General features: G+C 38.2%; 1 protein-coding gene and 1 pseudogene across 2 annotated transcripts in view; both read left to right on the top strand.

Moving 5' to 3' along the window:
* The window catches only part of ATAD2 (ATPase family AAA domain containing 2), a 70,452-nt gene that overhangs the window by 39,101 nt on the left and 14,173 nt on the right, over positions 1-17,178 (top strand). For both annotated transcript variants that reach the window (XM_059395114.1, XM_059395113.1), the window contains exons 13-19: positions 310-398; positions 8,372-8,531; positions 9,907-9,997; positions 10,676-10,990; positions 11,578-11,710; positions 12,267-12,453; positions 13,320-13,505. In XM_059395114.1, the coding sequence (XP_059251097.1) occupies positions 310-398; positions 8,372-8,531; positions 9,907-9,997; positions 10,676-10,990; positions 11,578-11,710; positions 12,267-12,453; positions 13,320-13,505 (1,161 nt within the window). The remainder of the gene's footprint in view (positions 1-309; positions 399-8,371; positions 8,532-9,906; positions 9,998-10,675; positions 10,991-11,577; positions 11,711-12,266; positions 12,454-13,319; positions 13,506-17,178) is intronic.
* On the top strand, positions 4,811-6,418 carry LOC132013262 (non-histone chromosomal protein HMG-17-like; annotated as a pseudogene).

Here is a 17,178-nt window from a genome sequence, read left to right as displayed (position 1 = left end):
TAACACTTGGTCTTGAATAGATAATTTTATGTGTTCCAATAACTATAGCTATATGAAACCTGAGGTATGTGGTCAGGGGAGTATGTATTTTGAATATCTCCAATTGAGAATACAAGTAAAATTAAATTATATATATTATATTTTAGTTTGGATCCTTAAAATCTGGTTCTGGGATTTACATTTAGATTTATGAATTATAAATAAATTCTATAAGCAAGTTGGAATGAAAGTGTATTAAAATGGCTCATAATACGTCTGTATATTTGAAGTTACTGATGATAACATGCAACCACTGGACCTGTTTTCTAGGCTTATCAGATGCGCCCATCCATTATTTTTTTTGATGAAATCGATGGTCTGGCTCCAGTACGATCAAGCAGGCAAGATCAAATTCACAGGTAAACTTTGCTTGATGGCACCTCTGCCTTTCTTCCTGTTTTCTGAGCTATACTGATGTTGCATGAGGAATAGAATGTTAAACAGTGAAAGATACTTTACAAAGCAATAGTTTCCTTATTTTGGTAGAACCCTAATATATAGTACAAAAAGATAAAATAGACCATTTGTGCATGGCAAAGTTTTCACAAGCACAGTATAAAAATACTCATTTAGTTCATGATGCAGGTTTAATTCATGATACAAACTTAAAAGCCCCTGGGACAGTGAGGTGTAAAGCAAATGAAATAAGTGAGACAGACCAATAGTGAGAGTTGGGCCACGGCTGAGAATGTAGCAGACCATCTCATCATAAGTCATTTTTAGCTCCAACCTGTTAACTGAAGTGCAGAAGCTGACTCAGACTTGAAAAATGAATTTGTTCTCTTTCTTAAATGTTAGTTCAAATTTTTGTGTTAAGTATCTTCTAAATGTTGCCAGCTCATTAAGGTTTTTTAAGACACTGTCTTAGCCAAACAAAATATGTCTTTGCGCATGACTACTAGTTGGAGATTCAAAGATTGGGTCAACTTTTTCATTTTTAGGATGGGAAAATTGCACCCTCCCCCCCCTGTGATAAGCTGTGCCCACGCGGGGCCCTTGTCCTTACTGCCCCCGCCTCGACTTGAATCGAAACTACTTCTAATCCTAGTTCATCTTCAGTTTGTCAGAACTTCTTTTTAGCTGGTTTCATGTATTATCTGTAATTGCTTAGTTAATTTGGGATGCCCTAAAGCAAATGTTTGCATTTGCATATATGCTAGTATTGCATTGTCTTTTTATTGTAAATAATATAAAGAGGAGCAAGACATAGTGATGTGAGTGATAGATAGGCTTTTATTTTTCTAATACCTAACAGTATTTACTGTAGCCTGATAGCCTTCTTTGACTTGACGCTACACGGTTTCATTTGTTGCTATCAGTAAATTAAAATGTTAAATGCTATGATAAAAATTGTTGTGTCTGTAATACCCTACCAGTAATCATACAAACTTTTTATACATGGCACATTTCATCGTCATAAACCATACTGTATTCATTGTATTGAACTAACTGAGTGCTTACCATGTTCTGCAAACGTTCTGTAAGGAATTGGAGAAATTTTAGCAACAAAAATTGTAGTGCAGTTTGGGAAGCACATGCCATCTCATCACATGCCATCTCACAGCACATGTGATGTGAGATACATCACATGTATCTCAAGTTCATACATAGGTTTTTTAATTGAAGGATAGTTGACATACAATGTTGTTAGTTTAAGGTGTAAAACATAGTGATTCCGCAATTCTATACATTAAGCTATGCCCATACCAGGATAAGTGTAGTTACCATCTGTCACCACACAACACTATTACAGTATTGACTATATTCCCCATGCTGTACTTTTCATCTTCATCACGTATTTTATAACTGTAAGTTTGTGCCATTTGATCTTCACCCATTTTGCTCGTCATCCAGCTCCCTTCCCTCTGGCAATTACCATTTTTTTTTCTGTGTTTATGGTTTCGTTTGTGTGGTTTTTGTTTTGTTTTTAGATTCTACATATAACTGAAATCATACGGTATTTGTCTTTACCTGACATTTCTCTTAGTATAACATCCCCTTGGTCAATCTATGTTGTTGCAAATGGCAAGATCCCATTATTTTTTGTGGCCGAGTAACATTCCCTTGTATACATATATAGCACATCTTTACCTATCCGTCATCTATTGATGGACAGCTAGGTTGCTTCCATATTTCGGCTATTGTAAACAATGCTTTATTAAACAGAGGTACATATACATTTTTGAACTAGTGGGGCTTTTTTGGGGGGGCAGTAAATAACCAATAGTGGAATTATTGGATTAAATGGGGAGATTGGTATTTTTATTTTTTAACTTTTTGAGGAACCTCTGTACTATTTTCCATAGTGGCTGTACCAACTTACAGTCCCAAAGGGTTTTCTTTTCTCCACATCATTGCCAACACTTAATATTTCTTGTCTTATTAGCCATTCTGACAGGTATAAAATGATATCTCATTGTGGTTTGATTTGCATTTCCCTGATGATTAGTGATGTTGACTATCTTTTCCTGTGTGGCTATCTGTATGTCTTCTTTGGGAAAATGCCCTTTCAAAGAATGTGCTCTTCCCATTTTTAAAATCAGATTATTTGGGTTTTTTTGGTGTTGTGTTGTAGAAGTTCTTTATATATTTTTGATATTAACAACTTTTCGGATATATCATTTGGAAATATCTTCTATTCAGTAGGTTGCCTTTTTGTTTTGTTGATAGCTTCCTTTGCTTTGCAAAAGCATTTTATTTTGGTGTATTCCCAGAAGTTTAACTTTGCTTTGGTTTCTTTTGCCTAAGAAGACACATCTAGAAAAATGTTGCAAAGGCTGACATCCAAGATATTACTTCCTATGTTTTCTTTAGGCAGTTTTATGGTTTCTGGTCTCATTTTTAGGTCTTTATTCCATTTTGAGTTTATTTTTGTGAATGGTGTAAGAAAGTGGTCTGATTTCAAAGATTGCCGAAGCAGTCCTGAGAAAGAGCAAAGATTTTGCTCTTGTATAGAGCACAGTCCCAGATTTCAAAATATGCTACAAAGCTATGGTAATCAGAACAATATGACACTGGCACAAAAATAGATGAAAGGGACAAGATAGAGACCCCAGAAGTAAATCCGCGCTATAGGGTCAATTAATCTGTGACAAATGAGGCAGGAATATGCAATGGGGACATTGTGTGTAAGACTATAGGATAGACAGTCTCTTCCGTAAATGGTATTGGGAAAACCAGGTGGCTATGTTTTATGAGGCTGAGCGCTACCTACTGCACTAATGAGGGACCTGGTTTCTACTATATATATATATATATATATATATATTTATGGGAAAATATATATATGGGAAACTTAGTGTGCAAGTTTGGGGGGGTGTTTGGTTTTTTAAGATTTTATTTATTTATTTGAGAAAGAGGATGAGAGAGGGGAGAGTCAGAGAAGCAGACTCCCCGCTGAGCGGGGAGCCCAATGTGGGACATGATCCCAGGACTCCAGGATCATGACCTGAGCCAAAAGCAGTCACATAACCAACTGAACTACCCAGGCACTCTGGTTTTGTTTTTTTTTTAACCGAAGACTTAAACAATCTGAGCATAAACATTTTTGTTAAATAAGCATTTTTTTTTTTTTTAAGATTTTATTTATTTATCAGAGGGGGGGGGGGGGGGAGAGCGAGCACAGGCAGACAGAATGGCAGGCAGAGGCAGAGGGAGAAGCAGGCTCCCCGCTGAGCAAGGAGCCGGATGTGGGACTCGATCCCAGGACGCTGGGATCATGACCTGAGCCGAAGGCAGCTGCTTAACCAACTGAGCCACCCAGGCGTCCCGTTAAATAAGCATTTTTTTTTTAAGATTTTATTTATTTATTTGACAGAGAGAAATCACAAGTAGGCAGAGAGAGAGAGAGAGAGAGGAGGAAGCAGGCTCCCTGCTGAGCAGAGAGCCCGATGCGGGACTCGATCCCAGGACCCTGAGATCATGACCTGAGCCGAAGGCAGCGGCTTAACCACTGAGCCACCCAGGCGCCCCCGTTAAATAAGCATTTTTAAAAGTTACATGATTAGGGGCGCCTGGGTGGCTCGGCGGGTTGGGCCTCTGCCTTCGGCTCAGGTCATGTTCTCAGTCCAGGGATCAAGCCTCTCATCGGGCTCTCTGCTCGGAGGGGAACCTGCTTCCCCCTCTCTCTCTGTCTGCCTCTCTGCCTACTTGTGATCTCTCTCTCTCTCTGTCAAATAAATAAAATCTTTACAATAAATAAATAAGTAAATAAATGTTACATGATTAAACTGTATTTTTTATTAGTAATAATACCAGTCAGATAATGCAAATAAGCGAGCTTGTGAATGCCTTAGAATATATGATTTTTAGCCTAAGAAAAAGAGGATTAAATATAAAATAAGTTAAATTAAAACCGTAAAATCTTGGGATGCCTGGGTGGCTCAGTTGGTTAAGCAGCTGCCTTCGGCTCAGGTCATGATCCCAGTGTCCTGGGATCGAGTCCCACATCGGGCTCCTTGCTCGGCAGGGAGCCTGCTTCTCCCTCTGTCTCTGCCTGCCATTCTGTCTGCCTGTGCTCACTCTCGCTCCCTCTCTCTCTCTGACAAATAAAGAAAATCTTTAAAAAACAAAAAACGTAAAATCTTTACTTTGAATTGGGAGTATCAGAATGAACTCACAATGATTTTTTTGAAGAAAAAATGGTTTCTAGCTCTGGACACTTTAAAAGGCCTAGAAGCTTTTACAATCCAGTAACAATTCGTACCCCTAGTACCCAAAATGTCGTTTCTAAATACTACAGCTCTTAGGAGGGATGGTAGATAATGGAAATAAGACAAGTCTGGAATACCATGTCATGCCCGGAAGCAAGGAGGCAATCAGAAACTACCGGGGTCGGAGCAGTGTGAAGAAGAAGAGGCGAGAACGACCCCCGGACCGGCCAAAGGGACGGGCCAAAGTCGGCGCGCTGCTGCATCCCGGCGTCCAGCGCTTACGTCCCGCCGCCGTCGCCACCATGCCCAAGAGAAAGGCTGAGGGGGATGCTACAGGAGATAAAGCCAAGGTGAAGGACGAGCCACGGAGAAGATCTGCAAGGTTATCTGCTTAACCTGCTCCTCCAAAGTCAGAGCCCAAGTCTAAAAAGGCCCCAGCAAAGAAGGGAGAGAAGGTACCCAAAGAGAAAAGGGGGAAAGCTGACGCCAGCAAGTATGGAAATAACCCTCAGAGAACGGAGACGCCCAAACAGACCGGGCACAGAAAGCTAAAGGTGCTGGAGATGCCAAGTGACGGGTGTGCATTTTTGATAACTGTGTACTTCTGGTGACTGTACAGTTTGAAGTGCTATTTTTTTTATCAAGTTTTATAAAAATGCAGAATTTTGTTTTACTTTTTTTTTTTTTTTTTAAACTATGTTGCTAGCACACAGAACACTTCATTGTTGTTTTGGGGGAAGGGCATATGTCACTAATAGAATATCTCTGAAGCTAGATTGACACAGGGGGAAAACACCTTTCCCTCCTAGTTTTGAGAAACTTCCTCTTGGCTCCCAGGAGGAGGGGTTCCTTGACGTTGACACACATGAGCCGCCTGGGTACAAATCCCTTAGTGGCATGGAAAAAACTAAAATTCAGTTTTTATGTCCTCTTCTCCCTCTCTGCCTTCAACATAGACTTGACTCCCTTAAACCCAGAGACCTGTTGGAACCCGACCCCCAAGACATGGTTCCCAGTATGTCAGGCAATCTGGACTTGACAAAGTGTCACCACTGAGATGGCGTCCCTCAAAAGAGTTCCTTTTTAGCTCGTGGATCTTCAGATGGATAATGCTGCCATTTTCATTTCATTTCCTGAAAGTCAGGGTCGGCTTGTGAAACATTGTTAAAACAACATGCTAAATGTGAACTGTTCGCCCTCACTCTACGTCCCAGCTCCGAGCATCACATGAAGACTGCATTGGGTTTTATAGTGGCTTTCTGATTTTGGTAGTCCATTGAAGAAGGGAGTTTGAAAGTTGTTGTATACTGTTAATGATTGTCTGCCCATGTCCTGCCTGAAATACCATGATTGTTTATGAAAAGTATCTTTAATAAAGCTGGATACAGTTTGGCTTGGAAAAAAAAAAAAAAACTACCGGGGTCACATCAGAGTGACATAGTCAAAAAATTTTGAAGGAGTTTCCATGAACCAAGATGGGATAATTTGAGCATCAAAAAGAAGGACTAAAACAGAGTGAATAGCATCAAATACATAAAAACTGTCAGTTTTTAATGATTTTTTAAAAATAAAAACCGAATTGGTCACTCCAGAGGATGCTTAAAATAGTGACTCACTACTCTGAAAATTGATAAAGAAAATGAATCAAGCATTTCTTTTTCCTATCCTGTAGCTATGATTCAGACCATGATTCAGAGTAATTTAATAATTAATGGAGTAACATTATTCTTTATAGGAAAATCATAGTTTATAAATGCAAGGAAAATTATTGAAATAGAAAATTGCCATTTCGCAAATAGTGGATCAAGGCCTGTGGTTTTCAAGTGGTAGTGGATTTCTCCTCTTCCCCTTACATGGGTCAAATGTCTGGAGACATTTTTAATTGTCACAAATTAAAGGAGGTAGGTAAGGACCACAGGCGCTGTGAAACATCCTACAGTGCAGAGGACAGCTCTGTACAACAAAGTTACCTAACCCAAATGTTAATATGTGCCAAGATTAAGAAACCCTGATCTAAGCAATCAGCGGCTATAAAAACAGATAATAAGGTTGATAGTGAAGTTTATGATAAATGTAGTAAACTGGTAACACGTCACTTAAACCCAGTTCGCTGATCTTAAAGGGAAAACTCGCATTATGTGCCTCCTGCATATACAATAGCAAGTACACGGTATGTTCCGATGATACATGCTATCCCAAGTAGTTCAGCCTGCATCTGTTAAGCTTCTAGAGCTAATTGCCAGTTCATAGGAAATATGAAAGATAGAGGACGGGTTAAATGACCCTATTAGGAGGCAAGCAGACCAATCCAGAATATGGGAAGGAGATTTTAAAAGGCAAATGACCCAGTTACTTCAACAAATACATGGCATAAAGGAATAAAAAGGAAGATCCAACAGAAACTCTTGATTTGAGGGACATTTGACCAAGTGTAGTATATGGGTCTTGGCTTTAAAAAATCGAATGTGAAAAGATACTCTGAAACGATCAGGAAAATTCAATATTAGGTGATGTTAAGGGATTATTGTCATTTCCATTGGTATCCTAGTACTGTGGAGTTCTGCAGTCCTTATCTCAGAAATGCATTATTTAATATGAAATGTGTACGGATTAAATGATGTGTGTGAAGTTTTTGGGTTTTCTTCGTCAAAGAACTATTGGATTACATCAGAAAAAAGGACACTGATAATTGTTGAAAGTGGGTGATGAAGGGGTGCCTGGCTGGCTGAGTTGGAAGAGTACATGACTCTTGATTTCGGGGTCTTTAGTTCGAGCCCCATGTTGGGTGTAGAGATTTAAATAAACTTTAAAAAAGGGGGGGCGGTGCGCCTGGGTGACTCAGTGGGTTAAAACCTCTGCCTTTGGTTCAGGTCATGGTCCCAGGGTCTTGGGATCGAGCCCCGCATCAGGCTCTCTGTTCAGCGAGGAGTCTGCTTCCCCCTCTCTCTCTGTCTGCCTCTCTGCCTACTTGTGATCTCTATCTGTCAAATAAGTAAAATCTTAAAAAAGGGAGGGGGAGACAGTGGGTAATGAAGATGTGGAGGTTTTATAATTCTCTATCCATAGTTAAAATGTAATTGAAGTTTTATTTTTATGATTTATGTATATATTGTTTTATTTGGGCGTTCTTAGATAATGTATACACAATGGAGCATTTTTCACATAAAGTTTGTCTTTTTTTTTTTTTTTTTTTTTAATTGTATCCTTTTTGGGCGACTTTCATGTTCCTATGTGAAGTTATGCTTCACAAAATGTCTTCCAGAACCCATTTGTGGCATTTTAAAGGCCATCTATGGGGGCGCCTGGGTGGCTCAGTGGGTTAAGCCGCTGCCTTCGGCTCAGGTCATGATCTCAGGGTCCTGGGATCGAGTCCCACATCAGGCTCTCTGCTCAGCGGGGAGCCTGCTTCCCTCTCTCTCTCTCTGCCTGCCTGTCTACTTGTGATCTCTGTCAAATAAACAAATAAAATCTTTAAAAAAAAAAAAAAAGGCCATCTATGTTTTTCATTGATTGTAATCTCTGTATGCCATTTAGTGTGTTATTTTACAGTTTTTAATCTATTGGAAATAATGGCATGCTCTGAGAAAATTTGTTCACATGCTTAATCTATTAAATCTTAGCAAAAGAAGACATACTCAGCATCATATGTTTAATCTCTTCTCTCTTATTTTTACATTTAGTTCCATTGTTTCCACCTTGCTAGCACTTATGGATGGATTGGACAGCAGAGGAGAAATTGTGGTCATTGGTGCAACCAACAGACTGGATTCTATCGATCCTGCTTTGCGAAGGCCTGGTCGCTTTGACAGAGAATTCCTTTTCAGCCTGCCTGACAAAGATGTAGGAATTTAACATGTTTCAGATTTTGACAGAATGTGTTGTCCATATCATGGACAAATCTTGGCACAGTAAAAATTTGAAAATTGAGTTTTGTATGTTCTGAAGCAAAAGTCATATGTGATTAACATCCAAATATATATATGTGTGTGTGTTTTTTTAGGAAGGCATTATTTTATTTAAAGAAAATAACTTGGATTTTTTGTTTATTTTTTTATTTTTTTTTTTAAATAATGCCTTCCCAAAAAATACTCTTAAAATTTTCTCAATTTGAGGGTCACCTGGGTGGCTCAGTCAGCGAAGCATCTAACTCTTGATTTCGGCTCAGGTCATGATCTCAGGGTTGGGAGATGGAGCCCTGCAGCGCATTTCATGCTCAGGGCAGAGTCCGCTTGAGATTCTCCTGTCCCCTTTCCTTCCGCCCCTTCCCCTACTCATGGGCTCTCACTCTTTTTCAAATCAATCAATCAGTCTTTTAAAAAAAAAGTTTCTCAATTTGAGCATGGCCTTTGGTTGTTAACCATACAACTTTATTTTGCTTTAGAACACGTGGCCTAATGAACAGTCAATCCTCAGCCAGTTTATTAGCATTGGCTTTTTCATGGGTACTACCATATGATCCTACGCAGTTATTTTAAAACTGCTTAATTATATTTTGGGTGCCTGGGTGGCTCAGTTGGTTAAGCGACTGCCTTTGGCTCGGGTCATGATCCTGGAGTCCCAGGATCGAGTCCCACATCAGGCTCCCTGCTTGACAGGGACTCTGCTCCTCCCGCTGACCTCTCTCTTCGCATGCTCTCTCTCTCTCTCATTCTTTCTCTCTCTCTCTCTCTCTCTCTCTCAAATAAATAAAATCTTTAAAAAAAAAAACACCTGCTTAATCTTTTGAGAACCAAGCAGGAAAATATGAGTAGAGCTGCCAGTGCTCTAAAGAACAATTTTCGGGGCACCTGGGTAGCTTGCCTGGTTAAGCATCCAACTCAACTTCAGCTCAGGTCATGAGATCAGGCTCTGCCCTCAACGGGGAGTCTGCTACTCTCCCTGTGCCCCTCTCCCCACAGGTGGGTGCTGTCTCTCTCTCTGGAATAAATAAGTAAATCTTTAAAAAAAATACAATGTTTAATGCGTACCAGAATGAAGACTAATCCTATCATTATTTAATTTGTCTCATACACATTTATGGTGACTAGAACTTGAGCACTATAAATGCAGATATTCTTTAACATAAACTCCTTAAATGCTTACAAATAACATCATCATCTTATCACTTTTAATGTTTCATATTTTTTATTATAATAGGTATTGATTTCTGTATGATTTTAGATAAAATCCGAATAGCACCTTATTATTTAAAAAGTTAAATTGTTCTTCTTCGTAGGCTCGAAAAGAAATTCTTAAGATTCACACAAGGGATTGGAATCCTAAACCACTGGACATATTTCTAGAAGAACTAGCAGAAAACTGTGTTGGTAAACATTGCTTTACGCATTAAAAGATAAAATGCATGTGTTTCACAGCTGAAACAAGTTGTAGCCTTGCATCGTTATGTTTAAAGAAATACAGGTTATGTTTGTTTCTAATCTCTTATTTGTGGCATGTTTTCTTCTTAAAAAATCCTGGATATTAAATAGAGATATTTGATGAATTGGCTGTTGTAGAATTTGAAAGCCAAGTTAGACAATAATAATAATAATAACAGCCATCTTTTGCTCTTCACATTTTTCTAGTCATTCTGTTCAGCATTCTACATATATTATTTCAAGAAATTCTCACATCAGTCCAGTGAAGTAGGTAGCATTATCCCTATGTAGATGTAGAAATGGCTGAGAGAGCGTAAATGTTCCTCCAACGATCATATGTGTAGTAAGTGATAAACTGGAATTTCACCCTAGTCTGTCTGATTTTAAAACTCTTGTTCTTGAATGCTCTGTGTATTTAGTGTTTGTACATTACACTTGCAAAAGTTGCTAGATTTGTTTATGGTTATTACTACCATTGTAAGTTCACTGGGTAAAAGAGAAATGTTAGCCTTATTCTAAGTATTTTTCTAGTATATTGCTAGGTGGTGTTTTAATTTTCTTTTAACCATGGTCATGCTAATAGGGTGATGATTTACATTTAAAAAATTTTTTGGTTGCCTTGGATAGGATACTGCGGTGCAGATATTAAGTCAATATGCTCCGAGGCTGCTTTATGTGCTCTGCGTCGACGCTACCCGCAGATCTATACTACTAGTGAGAAACTACAGTTGGATCTCTCATCAATTAACATCTCCGCTAAGGACTTTGAGGTAGCCATGCAGAAGATGATACCAGCTGCCCAGAGAGCTGTGACGTCACCTGGGCAGGCACTGTCCTCTGTTGTGAAACCACTCCTGCAAAGCACCGTTCACAAGATCTTAGAAGCTCTGTATAGAGTATTTCCACATGCAGAAATCAAAGCAAATAAAGCACTGGACTCAGGTGTGCAACTTGATTGACCGTTTAAAGTTAGCTTTCATAATCAGTAAAGCTAAATGTTTTACACACCCGAAGTGTTTCTTCACAAAAGAGCCTCCTCAGGGCACCTGAGTGACACGATCAGTTGAGCATCTGACTCTTGGTTGCAGCTGAGGTCCAATCTGGCCGTGGGTCTTGGGATCAAGGCCTGTGTCAGGCTCTGCGCACTCAGCACGGAGTCAACTTGAGTTTCTCCCTCTGCGCCTACCCCCTGCTCACACGCATGCTCTCTTTTTTTCCTCCCTCTCAAAATAAGTAAATAAATATTTTAAAAATAATAATAAAAAGAGCCTCTTGAAAGGAATTTAGTCATGTTTTGCCTGGGTAGTTGAAGGAAATTTACTTCATAGATTGCCCTCAATTAAATCTGTTTTAAGTTTGAAATGGCATTTTTATATTTATTTCTTACTCATGTCTATACAGATATTTTATATTCTTAAAAAATTTTATTATACATTTCTTGTATATTGATTTGTTAATAACTAAAGCATTACATAAACATTTGCTTTGCAATCCAGAAAGTTACTAATGCATATTCTTTTGTTTTATAGATATTTCATGTCCTCTGCTAGAAAGTGACTTGGCATACAGTGATGATGAAGTTCCATCTGTTTATGAGAATGGCCTTTCTCAAAAATCCTTAAATAAGACAAAAGAAAATTTTAATTTTCTTCATTTGAATAGGTATATTTCCCCTGCAAATGAATGTTTATAGCTTTTTTTGGTGTATAAATTCCCTAAAACTAAAAGATGTTGATTGAATAAAAGATACTGGATGATTTTTTTTTAGGTTAAAATATCAAGCATTTTTATCATTACAGTTGCACTGTAGTAGAAATTTCACTGAATAAAGTAATCCTAAAATCTGTGAAGGTTAATATTTTCCAGAAACCTTGTGAACCATGTTATTATGGATTAACAAGCTGCATAGTCAAAAAATTTTTACTTTAAGAGAGTTAAAGGGGCACCTAGGTGGCTCAGTGGGTTGGACCGCTGCCTTCAGCTCAGGTCATGATCTCAGGGTCCTGGGATCGAGTCCCGCATCGGGCTCTCTGCTCAGCGGGGAGCCTGCTTCCCTCTCTCTCTCTCTCTCTGCCTGCCTCTCCATCTACTTGTGATTTCTCTCTGTCAAATAAATAAATAAAAATCTTTAAAAAAAAAAAAAAGAGTTAAAAATGCGTAATTTGGGAGGAAAATTTTAAATTTTTCCTTTTTCTAAAATACAGCTACTTTCTTTCAGAAATGCATGTTATCAACCTATGTCTTTTCGACCAAGAATATTGATAGTGGGAGAACCAGGCTTTGGGCAAGGTTCTCATTTGGCACCAGCTGTCATCCATGCTTTGGAAAAATTTGCAGTATATACGTTAGACATCCCTGTTCTTTTTGGAGTCAGTGCTACATCTCCTGAAGAAACGTGTGCTCAGGTAAATTCATCGTTGCCCAACAAATAAGCTGGAAGAACAATCTTCCAGAGACACAATCTAGAGTTGCTTTACCCTTTTTGAACTGGGTTTTCTTGTCGTTCTGATTTCTGCCTCCAGGTTTATGAATTAGAACTGTAGGCGCACCTGGGTGGCTCAGTGGGTTAAACCTCTGCCTTCGGCTTGGTTCGTTGTCTTAGGGTCCTAAGATCGAGCCCCACATCAGGTGCTCTGCTCAGTGGGGAGCCTGATTCCCTCTCTCTCTCTCTCTCTGCCTGCCTCTCTACTTACTTGTGATCTGTCTGTCAAATAAATAAAATCTTTTAAAAAAGAAAAAAAGAACTGTAGGTAATGGCCTACTCATCAAAGAGTATAGATTTAAATCACATTTCCACCATTTAATGTCTGTGTAACCTTAGGGAAGCTGTTAGATCTCTGCCTTGTTTTCCCCTTGTACAAACTGGAGGTAATAATAGTACCCTTGTGTGGCTGATGTGAGAATTCGTGAATAAAGTATTTAATAAAACAGTAACTGCTATGTGGTGTGTACTCAGATTTTCCACTGCTTCTGTTTTTTGCTATTTTCCTTTTAAAATTTTTTAAACATAGTTTTATATTTTTATATTGAACACAAGTCTTCTAGACTGATTGAGATGTTTTCTTTCTAATTGCTTGAAGCAACCATGTTTTCCTAAAAATGAGACTTTTACAAAACATTTAAACATAAGAATATGAGACTAGGGAAGCATTTTAAAAACTTGAGCGTTTTATATTATAATTCTAGGAAGTTAAACATTGCTCCAGATTAAGAAAGCAAGCATTACTAATATACTGACTTTAACTAAATATAATTTTTTTCCCTCTACTAGATGATTCGTGAAGCTAAGAGAACAGCACCAAGTATAGTATATGTTCCTCATATCCACTTGTGGTGGGAAATAGTTGGACCAACACTCAAAGCCACATTCACTACATTGTTACAGAACATTCCTTCCTTCGCTCCAGTTCTACTACTGGCAACTTCGGACAAACCCCATTCTGCTCTGCCGGAAGAGGTAATCTGAGGGGGGAGAATCACTGTACTTTAAAAAGAGACTTATTAAAATTTTATTGTAAAAATTTCAAGTTTACAGAGGTGAATAATAGGGTATGGAAAAGTTTTTCTTATCGAAAATGTCACGTTAACTATCTGGTATATAGACTTGTTGGGCAGGATGGTATGTGTGTATATGTGTATAGTAGGGCTACATTATAAATTTTTTCTCTAACAAAAATAGGAGTGAGTTAGTTGTATACTATTTTGCACTTTGCTTTATATGTGTATCTATATATAATGTATTTTTCAGGACACAGTCTCATTTCTTTTAAAAGCAACATGGCTTTTTCCATTATCTTGATAAGCTGCATAGCTTTTTCCGTTATCTTGATGTACCAAAAGTTATCCAGATTCCTGTTCGTAGATGGTTTTGTGGTTTTTTAGGTTTTTTCTGTTGAACTGCCCAACTGGGCTACTGGGTTTTAGTTTATATGAACATTACTGTATGTATATTTCTAGCATCCATTCCTAAAAGTATAATAATTATAGCTTAGTAAAGAGTATGCTCATTTAAAATTTTTGATGGCACTAAATTACTGTCTTTTGAGTTTATGCCCATCTAGACAACTACCAGAAGTTCATGCTTTTTCTGCCTGGAATACTCTTATAGATATTTGCCTGGCATGACCCTTTATTTTTCTCAGGTCTCTGCCAAGTATCACCTTAGAAAGGCCTTCTCTGATCAGTTTCTCAGTTATAGTGGTCAGATCCTTTTGCCCATCACTCTCTTTTCCCTTACTCTATTTTGTTTTTTATCACTGCCTGCCATTAAATATTTGTTTGCCTTTCTGTCTCCTAGCAGAATGTAAAATACATGAAGTAAGACCCCCCCACCTTTCAATGATCAGAGTACATAATAGGCATATTGTAGGCTTCTATGTGTGAATAAGTTTGTGAATACCTTTCGTATGTGTGAATACCTTTGGCAAAATTGGTTTGCATTTTTTTAAGACTGTGGGTGGAAGATAAATTCAGGTATTTTATTAAAGAAATATTTATTGAGTACTTCTTTGTTAGGCATAGTTCTAGATACTGGGAATATAGCATTGAAAAATAGAGACAAAAATTTCTATCTTCCTAGGACTTACATTTTAATTGTAGGGGGAGAGAAAAAGAAATAAAATATATAATATTAACCTCTTGCTATGGAGGGAAATTCAGCTAAGCAATACCAAAAGAGTGTGATGGGTCACAATGTTAAACAGTCTTAAGTAAGACCTCACTAAGAAGATGACTTTTGAGGAAAGACCTGAAAAAAGTAAGGCAGTGAGTAACCCCATTGGGCATCTGAGGGACAAGGGTTTCTGGCAGAAGAAAAGGAAGTGCAAAGGCCCTGAAGCAATAGCATGTTTGGTGTGTTGGAAGAAACAGCAAGACCAGGGTGGCCAGAGCAGTGAGTGAAGAGCAGAATGAAGGACTCAAGTTATCGGAGGACAAGATGATGTCCCTGTTGCCTCTGTTCTAATAGTTGATTGTGAGTTATTCAACTGAAAATGGAATAATCCAGGGAATAAACATGTGTATGTTACAGACTCAAAGGCTTCTAGTTTAGTTAATCTGATTCTCGACACTTCCTTTATATTGGCTTCTTCATATGGATATTTCAGTTTTGTTGAGACACTTTCCTCACCGTTCAGTTTGTTAGTGCGGACTTCTAAAGAAATCAGCTTATTTTGAAAGATTTTCTTATCTTAATCTCTATTTTCCGGATACTATATAGAACCTGTTAAATCTCTTTTCATCATGAAAACTCTGTATATATGATTACTCTGTTTATTTGTATCTCCCCAATCTGGCCTAGGCTTCTTCACACTAAACATTTCTTCTGTGATAGGGTATATTCCTTAGTGTTATTAATACAACAGAAATTTATTTCTCGTTCACTTAACTATACTATGCAGATGACTGCATTCACATCTGTCCTCCCCCATGTGGTCGTTCCACACACACACGGGCTGAGAGAGCTTTCCCTTTCTCATCACGTGGCTTTCCAACTTGCTTTCTTTCCACCTCACTTCTGCCATGCCAAGCAGCAGTCACCAGAGTCGTTCGTCCTTAGCTAGAGCGGTGAGGGTGGGCCCAAAGACCACCATGGTAGAGTAGGGACTATCTGTGGCTGCCAATATCAGGAAGAATGGGGAGACCCTGTTGCCCAGAAAGCAAATTACAGGTACATTCTATTTCCAGTATAGACAGGCTTCTTCATAATCACTGGAAGTAGAAGCTAGAATAAACAGAAGCATCATCTATGGGTAGTTAAGAATTCAAAGGCAAAAGATGAGCTATAAATAAGTATTTGAGAAAGACAGTTCAATGAATAATCATATCCATGCATCACCAACAGACTGTTGTAGAAAAGAACCAATTGGAGATAATTATGCATGAAATAACTCCCCCCCCCCATAAAAAAATTCCATGAAGCTTTTGAAAAGGAGCAAACACAGATGAAGAATGAATTATTGAAATGGAACATCACGGGATCAGGAATTCTTATGGTGTATGATACAAAAGGACAGGGATTTGAAAAGGGAGGAAAAAAGCTAAAATAAAGGCAATCAGTTTGCATCTAACATGCAGTTATTGGGCCATATGAGAAGAGAAAATAAATGTAGAAGAGAAAATATTCACAAACTAGAACATTTTATAGAGTTAAGGAATACCTTAAATTCAGATGTAAGAGTTTCTGTGTTCTAACTGGTGGATATTAAAAGGCCCACATCTAGATAAACTTTCAGGATTTCAGAAATACAGAGGAAAATTTAAAAATCTACCAAGAGAGAAAATATTACTAGGAAGGACTGAAAATCAAGTTGCTTCTACCTTCTCATTGGTAACACTAGCTACTAAGGACGCAAGTGAGCAATATTTATTTCCAGAGTTTTGAAGGAAAATAGTTTTCTTTACAACAAAGTTAGCATTTGAGAGAGAGGACAAAGGTAAATTTTTAAGTACTTTTTTTTTTTTTAAAGATTTTATTTATTTATTTGAGAGAGACAGTGAGAGATAACATGAGCGAGGAGAAGGTCAGAGAGAGAAGCAGACTCCCTGTGGAGCTGGGAGCCCGATGTGGGACTCGATCCCTGGACTCCGGGATCATGACCTGAGCTGAAGGCAGTCGTCCAACCAATTGAGCCACCAAGGCGTCCCTAAGATTTTTAGAGAGAGAGGCAGGGGGAGAGGGAAAGAGGGAATCCTAAGTAGGCTCCGTGCCCAGCGCAGAGTCTGATGCAGGACTCAAACTCACAACCCTGAGATGATGAGCTAAAATCAGGAGTCAAATGCCTAACCACCTGAGCCACCCAGATGCCCCAAAAGACATTTTCAAATATGTAATGCCTAGGAATCTATTAGTTATAAACCCTTGACTGAAAGAATTAATTATTAAAGGATTAGAAATTTCTCTTAGATCTTTATTTTGTAGAAATAAGAAGAAGTGAACAAAGAAAACAGTAAAACTTACTGTCAGGAAATTGTGATAGAAAAAAATGTTTAAGAAATATGAAACTCAGATGGTCTTAGTCTGAATTTGATAATACCAGGAAGAGCATAGTGGAGGAGAATAAGGAAGTAAAAGCACATTCAGATTTTTGTGTGATATGTAGATGTTGATTAACCTTACAGTTTGCTAGAAA

Source organism: Mustela nigripes, chromosome 3, assembly GCF_022355385.1.
Source record: "Mustela nigripes isolate SB6536 chromosome 3, MUSNIG.SB6536, whole genome shotgun sequence".
In the NCBI taxonomy this organism is placed as follows: domain Eukaryota; kingdom Metazoa; phylum Chordata; class Mammalia; order Carnivora; family Mustelidae; genus Mustela; species Mustela nigripes.
This window is presented reverse-complemented; position numbering and strand designations above follow the sequence as displayed.